General features: G+C 36.5%; 1 protein-coding gene across 5 annotated transcripts in view; it reads right to left on the bottom strand.

Moving 5' to 3' along the window:
* TASP1 (taspase 1) overlaps positions 1–18545 on the bottom strand; it is a 307406-nt gene that overhangs the window by 113908 nt on the left and 174953 nt on the right. For all 5 annotated transcript variants that reach the window (XR_005026207.2, XM_036892166.2, XM_036892168.2 and 2 more), the window contains one exon: positions 2082–2192. Coding sequence is in view for 4 of the 5 variants with exons in the window: in XM_036892166.2 (XP_036748061.1) it covers positions 2082–2192 (111 nt within the window). In the remaining variant the exon portion in view is untranslated. The remainder of the gene's footprint in view (positions 1–2081; positions 2193–18545) is intronic.

The following is an 18545-nucleotide window of genomic DNA, read 5'->3' as shown; positions in this document are numbered from 1 at the left end:
TAGGTGGAGGGCAAGTCCCACCTCAGCAGAAGCCAAAGTGGGAAAGTGGGGACCATGAACCAGATGGTCCCTCCCACAATGGCACACAAGCTCCCTGGAACCCAGATGCCACCCACCAGAGAGGGAAGGGTGGCAAACAAATAGAGAGCCACATGGAAAGAGACTAGGCTCACATGGAGGGAAGCAGCAGAATGAAGGCAATGAGTCAGGCATTAGACTGAGTTGGAGAGCACAGACAGTTACAGAGGGCACCCTTCCCGCAATGGCCAGGGTGGGCTGGGAAGCACAGCAGTGTGGAAGTGAAGACATCTGGTAAAGTCTGCCCCCACACAGGGCCAGAACAGGGTGCTTCCAACTTCCAGCCTGAGTCTGGACCTGGAGATAGGCCCCCGGAGGCTGCACACAGTCACCTGTCAGGACTCCCTTGGCAAGTTCCCCACAGCCTGCATGTAGCACCTGTGGTCCAGATGGTCAAACACCAAGCAGTCAGTCCCTGTGCAAGCCCCCGTGACCTGTGTGTTCTGGACACCTCTGTGTCCTCTGTCCCCACTGGTACCAGACTCCTACTGCACACCCAGCCACTGGGTGATTATCTGCTGCCTGTCTGCACAATAGGAGGGTGGCCTATTGTTCATCCAGCAACTCCAGATCAGTTCCAGCCTGGCCAGACCAGCGAACTTCTCTGCAACCTGGAGGCCAAACCACACTTCCAACAAGGTCTGAGCCCCTTCCAAGTAGGTCCTTCCTTGGACACTCTCTCCCAGCGCTGAAGTAACAGACAGTTTCCTTAGTTACTTTTTCATCATAGTTATATTACAATTCCCCTGATTAACCTAATTTACAGTTTCTATCTCCTGATTGGACCCAAAGGACTATGTTTCTACTCTCAAAATCTAAGTCTATCAATATTTCCCCTTTCTCCATTTCCTCTCCATTCCCTGGGCCATTCCCAACCTCTAATGTCTCTTCTCAATACACACGGTCTTGGAAATCCTTAGATCTACTCTATAAACCCCCCTCAAAACACGATTGCATTTGTAAACTTAGGAATGCATGGGGTTCTCTCCTTTCTAGTAGACTGAACTCCTACACTGAGATTTTAAGGCCCTTTGTGCCCTGGCCTCAGTGGACCCCACCAGCTGCACTGTGCACTGGGAATATTCCCTCCAGGTGGGAGTCATGCAAGCATCCAACCCTCACCATGTCTAATCCCATGGTCACGTCTGTGTTCATACTCCTCTCTGCTCACTCTTTTCCACTTTTCCCAGAGGCAGTTCTAGGAGGCCCTCACCCAGCAGTCCTTTTGGGGTGATTTTTTCCTACAGTTTTGTCTGTGTTATCTTCACCACATAATTAGCACCTTATTATATCCTATCTTAATTCTCTACATGGGGATACCCCAGATTAACCTGTGATACTCTTTCTCTAACCTGTGTTCATGGCTCATTATTCTGACTTATTTTTAGCCATGCTTTGCATTTCTTATGCACCAGTCTTTGCATAGTGGTAAGCTCAATGTTACATGATGGCAAAACCAGACTAAGTAAAAAAGCTTTAACCCAAAGTAACAGTTATGTATAGGACCACTGGTAGGCTATACAAAACCTTTCTACAGATTAGAAAAAGGCACCCCCTCCTCCAAACAGATGCAGCTTCACATCTGGTTATGTGGCTTGTCAAATGGAGCCCATGCAGGATTTCAACTCAATCCTATACAACTGTACATGGCAGCACTGGACTCATTAATACAACACTGACTTTAAAAAAGAGTCAAACTGTATCGCAAAAAACTTTTAAAGAACGTTGTCCCTTGAATTTTGTTTTAGTAGGATTTTATTCTACTGTATATCACTCTAATCCTAGACAATATCTCACAGCTTGAGCACTAGAATAGTTATATAGCAAATTTCACACTGTATTTCGATAGAATTTCTTTTTGCAACCAAAATTAATTGTAAGTCTAACTTTATGCTAGGCCCTGGAGGTAGGTTCAGTGAAGCAAATGTGGTACTCAACTCATGGAACTGCAGCTCAATGAATCTGTGTTTAGAAGAATATAATTTTCTCACTGTTATACTTACTGATAAACTTGTTTTGCATAGTCTCCAACAGAGCTTGGTGAGCATCTTCAGCTTGTAAAGCATGTGAACATTCTCTAGCCAGTATGGTACGTACAAGGTGCTCCCCACATCCTAGAAATACAAGGAAACCAAAAAGAGTTGAGGAAAAGCAGTACTAAACATCCTTCTTGTTATATTTGAATTAAAACACCCTTCTGCGCTTCTTATGAAGTAATGTTGGAGAATAAATCAATGATGGATGAAATGACTTCTATGAGCATTCCAGTAATTTTAGTAATGAGATTCAACAGAAACAAAAGAAACATGTAACTGTTTAATCTCAAAAGAAAAATAAAAGGAAATCCCCTCCTCATAGCAATGATTAACATAATTCAGGAATTTAGATTCTCTTCCTAGGACTCTCCTAGGGTTCTGCCTCATGTAAAAACTCTGTTTTATAATTTCTTTCTTTGTTTACATACAACTTGTGTTAATCTCCCATTTTCCCCTCTGGCACCCCACACACCTGGGAGTATGGGAGAAATCTAGGCAGCCACTGGCAATTTGAACCTCTCTGTACCTACATTTCCCTGAAATGTCCACCACACATCAACAGCTGTAAAGTGGACTTAATAAAAAAGCATCTTTCTCACCTTCTTACAACAACTTACATAGCTTTCAGGGGTGAATACTTTCTGTAGTTCTAAAGACAGTGCACTTTGATCCCCTGGAGTGAACCTGGGCCATTCAGACACACTAAGAAAGGGCAGGCATGGTAGTGATGGGAGTCACTGCCTAGATTTCAATTCGTTTTCTACCTGTTAAAAGTAGAAGCTGCCTGAAAAAGTAGAGACAAAGGAAATTTAGTTTACAGGCTGATAAGTTCAAATGAAAGATTTCCAAAGAGTGAGCATGGCTTTCTCTTAGAAATACAAAATAGAAAAAACCTACTTTGATAAACACTGGGTGGGGTGGGAGTATGGAAGTTAAGCTTTTTAAAAAAAATAGTAATGCCATTTGAAATGTTTTTATATAAAAAATCAATTTCATTAATTAAAATGTAAGTGTCCTCTCATGCAAATGAGAATGAAAGATATACAAGAGCTTTACAAGGTATTTTTTATTTAAAATTTTTTCCCATTAAAAATGACTCCTTCCCCAACTGAACTTTTGCTTCCCATCTCTTAAAAAAATAATTAAAAAAAGATTTATACCAAAGGTGTTTTGTTAGTTTATTAGGAAATCAAGGACTCTAATAATTCACATACTAGGTAAGTAAAGGATGTCCACTGATCTAATAAGCATCTACTGAGACTAAAGAAAAAGTGCGACTCAACTCTGTGGTCAGAGAAGTCACGGCAAAAGGAGCACCTCCAGGACCCACTCAGATTCCCCACAGGGCCAGGGACAAAGTAACACTTTTCTGTGTTATTAATCCGTACATAGTTGTGCACGCACACATGCACACAGCTCAATGAATCTGTGTTTAGAAGAATATAAGTTTCTCACTGTTATACTTACTGATAAACTTGTTTTGCATAGTCTCCAACAGAGCTTGGTGAGCATCTATACTACACTGGTAATGGAGAGGGGAGGTTGTTAGCCATAAAAAGAAATGTGGACTGAGATCATCAAATGAAACAACTTCTTTTAAATAATGTCTAAAAATTCTTAATTCATGAAACTTAAATCAACACAAACTGATATAACAGCATTAGCTAGTATGTGTTGTGACAGATGTTAGACACTAACAACAATCTCCCTGAAAAATACTACTTGTAGTGGTTAAACCATGTTGGTGCCTTTCATTCAGAAATGTTCTCCTCATTTGTGTCTCTCTCCTGCTTACTCCTTCTTTCCCTCCCTTTTGCCTGTGCCCCCATATATACGCATACACATGCACATCTGCATACACTCATATTTATGTATCATGTATGCACATACAAATATACACTCATTACCAAAAAATACAAACTGTTCAAGTGTCAAAGTTTTTTTAAAAAATCACTTGATATTTTGCCAGAAATAACTTTTCTGTATTTTTTGGTAAAGTATAAATGTAAATATATTTTAAAATCTAAAAATCTATTTGTGAGTACACTAAGAGGAAGATTTATATATGTAATTTAATGTGTAACTTTGTGGGCAGGATTATGGTGGTCCTGTTTTGTTAAATTTTCGCAATATTATTTTTAATCAGGGAAAAAAAACAATAATAAAGCTAACAGAAAAGAAACTGTTTTTGACACTATGTAGAGACACTGCTAAGTTCCTGAAACTCCATAAATTTTAATTCCCTTTTGTGTACATATTTGATGTTGAACAGTGAAATGTTATACCTTAAAACAATAATAATTGTTAGGAAATTGGCATATTATAAGCTAAGTGAGTGTTTGGAAGGTTAAGTACACATGCCTCAAGTCAAACAGCTAGACCACATGAAGTTAACATTACTATAAAAAATATAACAATATGTGTCAGAGGGACTTTTTCCTCTGTTCTTACACAAGAATATACAGGATTTTCCAATGACTTATTTTTACCAAGAAACTTCAAAAATTATGAATTCTATTCTGACATATATCATCTTTAACATAAGAGCACTGACACCAAAAGCTTGTTCTCCTTCAGGTTCCAATCAAAGAAAAGTTTGACTTCTGTGGCTTTACCCACAAAATTCCAAGGTTTCTTAGAATATGCTGCCATATAGCTGAAGTGTGATTCAAAGGCAAACAGTTCCATTCTTTATTTGCAGATACTAGAAATAAGCCTTTAAATACATCCTCCTTTTGTTCTCACTCATCCAACAAGAGTGTATTTATATTCTCGGATCTTAGCAGAAAACACTGATTATACAGAATGAAGACCTAACAACAAACCTGGAGGAAAAGCTATAAACACCAAGCTGTGGAATAAGAAAGAACTTAGAGAACTACACATTTATTTGGTATCAATAAGAATGACAACTGAATGGATTGAAATACATTGTGAATTCATAACTAATGTTTTAAAAAGTATTTGTCACCTTCAGAACTAATTCACTATTCTGAAAGCTGATAAGTGAAAGAAAAAAATAAAGCCTTTTTCTGACCTTCCTACAGAAACCTGTACACCAGGGTATATAACCAAATAGTTTGTGAAGGAAAATTTTTCTCCAAAGAAGTATCCCGACTAATAAAAGAGGTAGAATTAACAGAATTAGAATATAGCCATTTGTAACCTATAATGCAATTACTGATATACACAACAATCAATGATTGCTAATATCACAAAAAGACACAACCAGACATTATGTGTCTCTTGATATATAAATGCACCTTTGAAGTCTTGCTACAGACAAAAAAATTACACCTGAATCTGATCAAGTCTGTAAATCTAATTATCAATTTCCAGAAATAAAAAGCATCTGCAAAAAGCCTATTAGTTAACATCATATTTAATGGTGAAAGACTGAATTGTTTCTCCCTAAGATGAGGGACAAGGCAATGATGTATACTTTTATCACTTCTATTCAACAATATACTGGAGTTTCAAGCCATTGCAATAAGACAAGGAAAAGAAACAAAATGCATAAAGATCAGAAAGGAAGAAGCAAAACTGCCCCTATTTGCAGCTATAATTCTTTACATAGAAAATCCTAAGGATATCTACAAAACAACTACTAGAAATATCGCTCTAGATTCTTCCTATCTGTTAGTAGTCAAGGGCAAAAGTTGACAGCAGATACCTGCCTGAGATTTCTGGGTCAGCAACACAGTCTTATTTAGAGGAAAACTGCTTGTGCATCCTATTTACTCAATCAATTCTCTCATTCTTTTATTCTTCCTCATTCTCTCTCATTCTCCCTCCCTCTCTCACTCACTCAATCACTCACATAGGGACTCCTTATTTAAGCCTTAGTATCCTCAACTATAAAATAGGGAATGGAAACAGCACCTACCTCATACAGTTGTTGTGAGGATAAAATGAGACAATGCACATAAACATTTAGCATGAGATTGTGTGCTTTGTAAGCACTTAATAAGTAAGTACTACAATGAGGACAATACCTGCCTTAAAGAAAACCATTTTTTATCACTTTCTGTCTCTTCTCACTCTATTCTACATATCTTCTCTTTACTAGGATAAAGTGATTCCTAGCTACCCTGAAAAACATCACTGACAGCCTAGAACAGAATTAAAAAGGACTTTAGCCTTTGATTTGCAGTTCTGAAGGTTTCTGATTCAAAGCAAGCTGGGCTTTGCTTTTAGATAGGATCAAAATGATCACTTTGGTAGACCATTCATTATCAATACAAAACAAATAATGGGATAAAGATTTCACTTAATCTGGCAGGAAACATTTTAACTGTGGTTATCCCAGAATTATTGATTATGCATGGTTTTTGTTCATTATTCATTCCTTCTGTTATTTTCCAAGTTTCTGTAATAAGTAACTTTTCTTTTTAACAAGCTTATTGCCTGACTTCAATGTTACACTCCTGCATTCACAATACTTGTTTTTAAAGGACTATAGTAAAGGGCAAGGAAGTGTCTCCCATAATGGGATTTGGTCCCATGTATTTCACTTTCCTGTATTGAGTTCCTGAAATGAAAAGAGTAAATGCAAACTAATGCTGTGGGTGTTTTGTTTCATCTGACCTTCACCACACATTTAATATTTTCACTTTAGCTCTAGTGATAGGTGCATCCTTCAAATTAAGATAATTAAAAACACATACTGTAATTACCCAATAAATTATATTGTCAAATTATGTTTTAGTTCCTAAAAGGTAAGTACCAAATTGCAGTAAGAATAGAGCAACAAGAAATTTACCAACTCTTAGCCAACATTAAAGATACCTTCATTTCAAGATAATTTTTAATCTTTTTTTATCTTTATTTCATTTAGTAGTGACAGTAATGAACCAGATTACAACAAAACGAATATTAAAAGGCCCTCAAATGTCAAGTGTTTAATGTAGAGTTTTAAAATAGTGTTTATATGGTAGAGAATTATTAGATGTAATTCCTCCACCTCAAAATGAGATTAAGATTTTTAAGTATAATTCCTAATCTCACAGATTTTTCTCTCCTTTGGGAGATCTTTAGTCCTTCTAAACCACTCTAACCTCAATCCTGATACAAGAGTCCCCAAAGGGGAAAAGTGAAGTTACACTTGCAGGAGAGATATAACCCACATTCCCAGGCAGCCTGCAAACAAGGAAAAATACAGCATCAGCAGCAACAAAAGCTCACATTCAGTACCACTGGCATACCACACATCTCCAAGGATTACTGATGATTTTGAAGTATTTATGTCATCCTATAAATGCTGCCATTCACTCTCACCGTGGCTAGTGGGCATCTGAAAAATCTTTCAACACATCTCCTGTTAGAAGTCCACAGGGACAGATAAGTAATGAGGAAAGGCTTTTCCAAATTTAAAAGGAAACATTTGGTACTTCAGTTTCCAGTATTGTAACATCTCTTCTTCAACAGAGGAATTTATTACACAGTACATCACCTTTTCCCTGTCGGAGGATTTACTGCCAATTTTGGAGTTGGGTTACTTCTGGTTTTCAAGCCTGTCTTATGAAATTAAAGAGAGGGCTGCCTTAAAAGTGATAGAACACACATGATTTCAGTCTTCACAGTGTGTCCCTATGGTTATCAAACCTGGAACCTATTATATACAAGAAGAAAACATTGGGAGCTTTATAAAGAGATGGACTAAGTAGTGAAGATATACTTCCCTATACTTTAAGAGGGTATAACCACACATTTAGTGTTTTCCCAATATTCTGTTCTCTCTAATCCATAATCCACCAGTGTTCTCTGCATATTTATTATAATCTATCAAAAACAACTCAGTCTTTTCCAATTTTTTTTTTTTTTTGAAAAATCAGTTTTACCATATCTCCTAGAAGGGCTCATCTCTCACATGCTAGGATGAATTGGATATATCCTTTAGTATTTCATATTATTTAAAATATAGAAAAATACATTAGAACAGTTACAATTAAACATAGGAAAAGATCTCAGGTAGAGCAGAGTGCTAGGCATATGCTACATATTCTAAATGCTTGATATTTATTAGTTATTATCACAATTAACATTTTATTGAGAGGGTATAACCAAACCACAAAAGATTCAACTTTAGTTGAATAAGAAGTAGTTGTGCTCAGTTTTCTGACTGCCAAAAGTTTCACAGACTAAAACCTATTTCAAAGAAACTAAAACACAAACAAAAAGGCTTTGACAAAAATTAGCAGTGAAAATCCTTTATCCAATCTGTTATGTTGGAAACTCTGTGGTTAGCAACACAGGTGTCCCCTCCCAAAGCTTGAGCCACTCCTTTCCTTTGCCATCTCTTTGTCAAAGTCATATCTCAATGTAGACATTTATTCAATATTCATTTTGAGTGTGGATACAGATAATGAAATAGGATCTTGCTTTCTGCTCTCAATTTTCTCAGTTATCTAAATCCCAGCACTAATTAGGGCACCAAGGGCAAATGGCCCTAAATGGCAAGAAAATAACTCATGCCTCAGTTTCCTCGCTGGAAGAAAATAAATGGTTTGGCTTAAATGGTTTTAAATTTCACACAGAACAAATTTTTATAGCTAGAAGTACCTTTAGAACTTTAATAAGATTCTGGTTAAAATTTAGTTAAGAGACTTGTCATGGAAGGCCACTTACGAGAAAATCCTTTTAAATGTTAATGAAATAGCATATTTAGATTAAATTCAGCTATAGAGAACTTTATTTTTTTAAGAAGGGAAAGAAAAGGTCACTGACTAATTCACCATTAGCTAATCAACTACCGTATATCTGGAACTTTCAAAATATCACCATATTAAGGCTTGAAAATTAACTGTAAGGAAGGTATTGTAATCTGCATTTGATAAGAAAAGTGAATTGGAAGAACTAAGAGTCTAAGACCCACACCTTATACTGCAAGTCACATGTTTGTTCCATGATGGCCCACCACTGCAGAAACCAGGCTAACGTCATCATACACGTAAAGAAGATACAAGCAAAGAAAACTCAAAAGCCTCAAGTACCTGAATCCATAGTCAGGATCAAAGTAATAATTACCTGCCAGTTAGTAGCATAACAAACTCCAATACCAACACCTAGGACTGCAGATAGCCTCTGATTTTAACCACAACATCCTAGAAAGAGTCACTAAGCAGGTCCCAAAGAAATAATCTTAAAATTGGACACTTCATTTTGCATCAGTGCCATAGTGTGCATTTTATGAGTGAAAAAAGCCAAGATGCAGTTATAAACATCTCCACTAATGTAGATATAATATAGTGTAAGATAAATATTTCTGTATAGATATTGATTATATATGTAATATAAAGCCCACAAACAGAAAGAACATAAGCAAGACAGTTATACTATGCCATAAATTTAACTTATAACTACTAAGTCAGCCATATATATTAAACATTTAATAATTTTCTTAATGACAAAATTTAGAAGTGATTTATGGGGGTGATTTGAATGGACAGGGCCTCTTTGAAAACTAGAAAAGGAAGTTTGAGTTGATGTTATTTCTCAATAAATTCTCTGTACAAAGGAGAGGCAATATAAATCATTTCATCAGTTTTAAAGCTGTACAGAGTTTAAAAACAACATTTGGTATTTAGAGGCCTCATGAGGTATGATGGAAAAAAGTTTCAAATCTGCTCACCAGTGATTGCTTATCCTTTTCTCTATTGAACACAGTGTCAGGGGTGGTTCTGAGACTGAAGAAAGACATAAAAGTTCTGAAGGTAGAAGGGGAAAATGGTGATCATTTGTCTAGATCACAGAATTTTAGAAATAACAATAATAAATGGTCCCAAACCTATCTTACCACCAACTAGGAGAACTATCACATAAGCAGTTAAAGGATGAAAAAGTGAAATAGATATACCAACTCAAATGACACCTATAGCAAAAGGCAAATAGACAATGTAAAATTTATCAGTTTCCAAGGTTTTCATTTGTCACTATTCTTAGGATTATACTAGTAAAAGAAGGAAATACACTCACTTGTATTACTTTTTAACACTTTTATTGTAGCCAAGAAATTTATCTACAATTTTCTTCAAAGTCACCTAAGATAGCACTTCCTAATTTCTTCTAGGGCATGAAAAAACAGATGTATCTTTACCTAAAATTAAACAGTCTCAGGAAATACACAGAACTCTCCATGAAAACCCATGTGTAGATTCCATACAGTCCACAATCCCCAAATTAAGAACTCACACAGTTAGCATGGAAATTGTAGTGAAAATACTGAAACTAAATTATTATGATAGAATCATATCATTTCCTGTTAAAAAGAAACAAGAATCCTTTGGAAAATGACCGGGGAATTCTGGATCTGCCTAAATAAATGTCCAAAAGAAGTCTGAGCTATCTTGTTCTACCTAAAAGCAAGAAACCTGTCAAAGATAGTCATGTTCAAGACCATAGAAGCAAACTTAAAAGGCCTTTCATTGATAAAAGATGTATCAGTTTTACTAGTGAAAGAATAATAGTTCCAAACTCTTTGGTATGTCTTCCAAGCCAGCAAAACTGATCCCTTAGATTTCCACTTCTAGTGAGGATGGAGAAATTTAAGAGTCCATTGCTCCTACACTAACAACAAGCGCAAGCCAGGTAAGTTATAACACTATAGGTTTTTAAAAACTTAGAGAGATGATAGTGCAAAGATGTCTCAATAAACTAAATTCCCAAAAGGGACAAGTCTTTCCCATGAGAGTAGAGTCCAATGGCCCTTTTATCCCCCAGGAAGCAGTAGGAAAAGGAGAAATGCTATAGATGAGGCTAAGGAGAAACTAGTTAAACTTTAACAAACTTTAAATGACCACATGTAAAATCACATGATGAACTAGAAACCAGAGATGCCCTGTTCACTGGGGGAGTGATTCACAAATTCTTTCCTGCAATTGTTCATCAAGAGCTCCAAAGACCTGGGCAGGGCAGGAGAGCTAAAAGAAAGACATCCACACCCTCAGTGCAAGAATACCCAACCCCATCTCAATTACGAATGACACTGACTCAGTCCTCTATACTAGATGTATGAAAGAAGTGTGCTCAGTAGCAAATATTTTCTTATGTTTATCATTTCATTATGCTGAGAAAAATTTATTTCTAAACATGTTTAGCATATAGTCAATAATTATGGAATGCATGAAAATGTAAGTACTGTACCCTGTAACAAGGGAAGGAACAGTCAACAGAAGTAGGCTACTAATGGCCCACTGTTGGAATTATCAGTTAAGAACTTTATAATAACTAGAATAGTTATTTTTTGTAATTATTGGAAAAGATGGGAAATTTTCATGAAAATATGGGAAAGCTCAGGAAAGAAAATCTTCAAGTATGCACCAAATGGAAATACTTGAAAAAAAAACATAGTATCAAAAATGAAAATACATTCAATGGGCTTAAGAGTAAAGGAGATAGCAAAAGAAAGGATCAATGGACTTAATAATAATCAAGAGAAATTATCCAAACTGAACCACAAAGAGGAAAAGAATGACTGAATATGTAACAAATCACCCCAGATCTGTAGGACAATACCAAATGCAGACCCAGAAGTAGAAGAGAGAACAGGGCAGGAGAAATATCTGAAGATACAATGGCTGAGAAACTTCCAAACTTGACAAGAGACATCAACCCAATAACCCAAGAAGCTCAGCAAAGTCAAACAAGGATAAAAACAAAGAAGATCACATTTAGGGAGAACAAATTCAAAACTACTGAAAACCAAAGATAAAATATTAGAATACACAGAAAAAAGAGACATATTATAAATATTATACACAAGGGGGTAACTATAGAGTTTCTCACCAGAAACAATGGAAGTAAAAAAGACAGTGGAATAACATTTTTAAATTACTGAAGGGGAAAATAATAAAAGTCACCACAGAATTGTCTGTGTGGAGAAAATATCCCTCAAAAATGAAGGGGAAATAAAAACATTTCAGACAAAGATGAGAAGATTCATCACCAGCAAATATGAACTATAAAAACACTGAAGGGAATTCTTTAGCATAAAGGAAATAGTACCAGAGGAAGCTTGGTGCCAGGAATAAAGAGCAGCAGAGAGGAACTAGATGGATAAGTCTTTTTTCTTTTTTCTTTTCAATTTTTAAAGCTATTAAGTGTGTGTGTATGTGTGTGTATAAATTTCTTTAAAAGATATCTGACTGTTTAAAGCAGAAATAATAATGATGATATATTGTAGAATTTATAACATAATCAAGACATTAAAATATATGACAAGATCTTAAAGGGTGGGAAAGAAATAATGAATTTATACTGTTAAAAGGATCATACATCATTTGTGAAGTAATGAATTATACTAAAATAGACTATGGTAAATTAATGATGCATATTTTAATCTCTAGAGCAACTACAAAAAAAAGTGATACATAGAAGTGAAACAAAATATTAATAGAGGAGAAAAAATGGAAGTAAGAATTACTCAGTCCAAAGAAAAACTGGAAAAGAAGACCAGAGGAACAAAGAAAAGAAAGAACAAATAGAAAACAAAAAGTAAAATGTAGATTTAGTCCAATCATATCAATATTTACTTTACATGTAAATGGACTAAACAGTCTAGGTAAAAGGCTCATATTTTCATTTGGATTAATTTAAAAAGTAGAAGGGCCCCATTTGTTTACAAGAAACATACTTTAAAAAGACACAATAGGGTAAAAATAAAATGGGTGGATAATGATACACCAGATAAGCACTAAGAAAGCTGGTGTGACCACATTAATATTAAACAGAGTAAACGTCAAAACAAAGGATTATCTAGAGATAAAGGAGGATATTCTATTAAGAAGACGTAACATTCGTAAATGTCCTAATAACTTCTAAGTACAGAGTTGTACTTAGAATACTTCCAAATGTTAGAGTTTCTAAGTACAGGGGAAAAAATAGTAACAAATGCAATGAACTGAGACATATCAAATATAGAACAGTCCGTAAATCAACTTCAGATATGAACAAATAAATGTATATTAAAAAACAAATACATTAAATAAAACCTAACTGAGCATCTTAGGAAATTGCCTGCGCATTACTCATTATTTTGAACATTGATGTATAAAGGGATTTGAGCATCTTTCCAGCCCTTCATATATAAACCATACCTGAGGAAAAGCATTTAGAAGAATTAGAGCTAATAAATGCAAGAAAAATAATAGAATTCTGGGATATAGTCACATGATGGAGTATTATACAAAAGTTAAAATAAATGCACTGGAGGATAGCCAACATTGAAAAGACTAGGAACAACAAATGCTGGGGAGGATATGGAGAAAGGGGAACCCTCCTACATTGCTGGTGGGAATGTAAACCAGTACAACGATTGTGGAAAGCAATATGGAAGTTCCTCAAAAACTAAAAATAGAAATACCATTTGACCCAGGAATTTCACTTCTAGGAATTTACCCTAAGAATGCAGCAGTCCCGTTTCAAAAAGACATATGCACCCCTATGTTTATCACAGCACTATTTACAATAGCCAAGAAATGGAAGCAACCTAAGTGTCCATCAGTAGATGAATGACTAAGAAGATGTGAACAAGAAACATACTTTAATATAAAGACACGATAGGGTAAAAATAAAATGGGTGGATAATGGAATGGAATACTATTCAGCCATATGAAGAAAACAAATCCTACCATTTCCAACAACATGGATGGAGCCAGAGGATATTATGCTCAGTGAAATAAGCCAGGCAGAGAAAAACAAATACCAAATGATTTTCCTCATTTGTGGAGTATAACAAGGCAAAACTGAAGGAAGAAAATAGCAGCAGACTCACAGACTCCAAGAAGGGAGTGGCAGTTACCAAAGGGGAGGGGTCAGGGAGGATGGGTGGAGAGGGAGAGAGGAGGGGATTGAGGGACATCATGATTAGTGCACATAGTGTGTGTGGGGTCATGGGGAAGACAGTGTAGCACAGAGAAGACATATAGGGATTCTATGGCATCTTACTACACTGATGCATAGTGACTGCAAAGGGGCATGGGGGGGGACTCCGATAATAAGGGTGAATGTAGTAACCATGTTTTTCTTATGAAACCTTCATAAGACTGTATATCAGTGACACCTCAATAAAAATAATGAATGAATGAATGAATGAATAAATGCACTAGAGTTACAGTTAACTTACATGGAAAATACTATGGAAACAATATTTAGTGAAAGAAGCAAGTCACCAAGAACTATATATCATATGATGTCATGCTCCTATAGCTCAAAAAAACTATAAAACTAGATAATATGTTGCTTAAAATGCATATATATATATATGATTAAAGTTTTTTTTAAAGCAAGGGAATAATAATATACAAAATACAGGATAGTGGTTACCTCTGGAGGAGACGCAGGAGTTTGTGAAAGGGTAGGAGTAGACACGATATTATTATTAATGTTCATGTTAAGCTGATGATAAGTTCAAGGGATTTTACTTTTATATTTCATAACTTACATATATAATAATTCTTTTACATGTATCTGATAATGCAATTTAAAAATACTTCTTAAAAAAGATACAATAAGTCAGTATCTACCAAAATCCTTAAAAACATCCATTCCCTTTGAGTCATGAAATATATTTCCAGTAATTTATTGTAAGGAAATAGATAAGTATACAGAAACTATATACAAGAAAATCACAGTTATTAGAACAGAAAGAAAAAGGAAAAACAAAAACCAGTAAACAACTCAATGATGATTCTAAGAAACTACAACAATCACAAAATAGAATTTCATGCAGCTATTTGAAAATAACAGAGTTAATAACTAATATAGGAGTTAGTAAATTTCTAAACTTCATGGGTTAAACCAGGAGTACTTAAGCTGGACAATTCCTAAAAATCCCATGAAATTTTACTACATGTGTACATTTCTGAAAGGAACTAACTTCACATGCATGTTTCTAGGGAGAAAATCCAGTTTTTAGGTTCTCAAAGGGCTAAATGGTTACTTCAAAAAACTAGTTACAAAGATAGCTAGTCTCCAAAGACCCCAGTTAATGAAGCTGCCCAGTACTCACACCCTCATGTCATCCCCTCCTACACTGACCTGCCCTGGACTTCACTGCAACAAACACAATGCCAGTCCCAGGCCTACGCCTTAAGGAGGACTGACAGCTTTCACTTTTGCACTTTGAGAGTCCAGAGGGGCCGTGTGAGTGCTACCTTGCTGGAAGGGCCATATTAGAAACAGGCAAACCCCTGATACTACATGGGGAGAGAGTAAGGTCAAAGCATCCCAGCACCAAAACCTTATAGTTGTCCCCACCAAGGCACCAGCCATGTGACTAAGCTACTGTGGGCATCCAGTTAAGCCGCCATCTGCCTAAAGCCAACCACATGAGAATTCCCAAGCATAGCCAACAAAAGAACTATCCACTTGAGGCTCATTTAACAAACAATCATAAGAAATGAGAAAATGGTTCTTCATCTAAACCACAAAATTTGGGAGTAAATTATTAAACAGAAATAAGTAACCAAACAGTTACAGACTGCTGGTTTAGACTGAGTAACTTCACCTAATTAACGACTTAATATGTTTCTACTTAATGATTAAAACAAAAATAAGAAGCCCCCCGGTCCTCTGTGTAATCATTGTCCATGTGTGCACACACACAGTGATGCCACATACATAACAATTTCATTGGTCAAAAACAACTTTAGCCACTTTGATGTCATGTTAATTTATATACATAAGCCCTTTTACTACACATAAATGAAACATAGAGTAAGCATCTAATTTTGTCCTTATATTAAAAAAAGGGAAAAGAGTGAGACCTCCAGATGAGCCTTCATTTTAAATATTACAGGGGTTACTTATGTAAATTACCTTCCTTCCCTCTAGACTCCAAAAATAAACCACACACACAAAAATAAAAACAAGAAAACTACAACAAAAGGTAGAGTGAGGTTAAGGGAACAAATATTTGAAAGGTATCTTAAAATGCTAATAAAACAGCACTATATTATGTCTTATTATGGAAATTATAATGTAGTGCCTACTGAATACAAATACTTTCTTTTTATTAATTTCTGCAATAATCTTGCAAACAATACCTGAGAGGAAAACAAATTCAAACAGAACCAGGAATCCTGCTGCAGAACCAAGAAGCAAAGCAGAACATAAACAATATGAAAAAGGGCAGATCCTATTTCATCTATTCAATTTAAGTGAAATGAAGATATAAACAAACTTTGTGGTGGCGTGTTTTTTTTAATTTACTGCATTTGATTTTTCAAAACAAAAACATCCATTTTCCACAGACAGCTGTTAGCCAAAAATAACAGCAAGAGGCAAGGCTTCAGTGAGGACAGATTTAAATGACAACAATATTTCTTTAACTCTCTAAATACTTAACCTATAAAATTTCTAGCAAAATAATAGCTGATTAAATTTCAATTTAGCCCCTTTTCTTTCTCACATTTCTCTACTATCATTGAGCGAAGATTCTTTAGGCACTAGGACACTGACCTTTCTGACCTCAGATTTATCATTTGAGAATGAAAATCATTATGTAAAAAGTACAATGCCTGACCACAGTAGCAAATGCTCAACAAATGATAGCTATAGTTGTCATTCTTATTACTGATCACAAAAGGATGGCAAATGTCAAGTTTAGTAGAATATTGGTGGTTACCTGAATATCTATTTCCTTCTACTTTCCTAACAGAATCTGATTTTGTTCTGCTTTCACTCCCCACAACCACAGTCACATATATGACCCACAAGAATGTCATGTGCCCATAAATGGTTCATGGGTAATACTCCTTTGTCAGTGACTAGTTCAAAAATGGGCATGTGACCCAGTAGTACCCAATCAACAAAATGTGAGAAGAGGTCTGCAGCGGATCTTTTGAGGAAAGTGTCCTCACACCTAAAAAAAGAGCCACAGTAAGAAATTTTTCCCCCTTTCTCTAGAGATTTTTGTATGATATGATTTCCTGGCAATGCAGCAGCCATTCTGCTCTCAGCATGAGGAACAGGCCAATAATGTTGACAACAGAGCAAGAAAAGAAGTGGAGAACTGGGCTGAGAAACAACCAGTGCTGGAATCCACCTACATCTGAACATCCTCATACGTGAAATCATGTCTTTCCCTATTGTTGAAGCCAGTTTCAGTTGTGATTTCTGTTACCTACAGCCCAAAGCACTCTGAGTACTACAGCAATGGAAAGCTGTAAACTCGGTAATGGACTTTATCAAAACTAAAGTTAAACCACCCTTCTCTTCAATAGAACAGAGACTCTAGCATGAATATCTAAACCTCTTAAATAAGCAGGTAAGGCAGCTCTGGTTTACCAATGTAGAACAAGTTAGTCATTTTGCCAATCAGAAACTGTTTGACAATGCTTTAAAATACATAAAGGGTTACTAAATTCAACTGAACAGATACTTATTGAGTACCAACTATATCATTAAGCCACCAACTTCCTCAGTGACCTGCCAGGCTTTGTAAGGAGGAACAACCATGCAAGTGGTGTAAGTGCTACATCATAGCACCACTTACCAGCACAGAGTAAATCTGCAGGGGCAGGCAAAGGGGGAGGAAAGGAGGAGGGAGAGCTTCAAAAAAGAGAAGATATTTGATTAAAGATGGTGGTGTGAGAGGTGAGACAGAGGCTTCCTCCTAAAACCACATATAATACAAAAATATAATTAATACAGCTAGTCCTGAAAGAGCAACAGGAAAGAGGACTGTGCCAGACTGCACACACCTGGAGAAAAGACCAGACTTCACGGAATAGGATAACTTACCAAAGCTGTGGCTGGGTGGGACTCACGCCCTTTCCCCACTCTAGCTCACTGGCTGGAGGAAGAGAAATGGAGCGGGGAGGGAGTGGAGGCCTGGGACTGCTGAATACCTAACTCCAGAGATCTGCTCTGGGAGCACAAACCTACATTTCATGGTACTCTCATGATACTCTCATAAATAGAGGATGGGAAAGCTAAGACAGGCAGAATTCCTGGAGAGACTGAGATTCCAGCCACTTGTGGAAAGCAGGGATCCATACACAGCTGCTCTGGGACAAAAGAAAGGCAGGCAGTCTGAGAGACATCCTGACAAGGAAGCCCTTAGCAAGAGGGCTGCTAAAGGGGCAATGATTGCACAGAGCTTACTGATTAGGAGAAAGGACAGGTACACAAAATTGTCCGGGTGCACTCTGACCATCAGGTTGGGAGCTTTCATGATTTCCAGGTGCTCCAACTCCCTGGCTGGCTACACAGATCCAAGGACCCCCTCTGTGATAGGCAGTCTACTGTGCCTTTCTCCCAGCCAGCCCCACCTGGCTTGCAAACTGGCGTTAGGCCAGCCAGAGGGAAGATCTGTCTACAGCAACTACAAACGCAAAGCATAGAGGCTTATACCTGTGTGCTCGGCCCACTGGTTCAGGCAGTGGAGACAGGCATAGCAGCCAGGAAGCAGGAAACACCTCTTTCCTTCCC

This window comes from Manis pentadactyla, chromosome 5, assembly GCF_030020395.1.
Source record: "Manis pentadactyla isolate mManPen7 chromosome 5, mManPen7.hap1, whole genome shotgun sequence".
NCBI lineage: Eukaryota > Metazoa > Chordata > Mammalia > Pholidota > Manidae > Manis > Manis pentadactyla.
The sequence above is the reverse complement of the archived record's forward strand: the minus strand, read 5'-3'. Positions and strand labels throughout refer to the sequence as shown.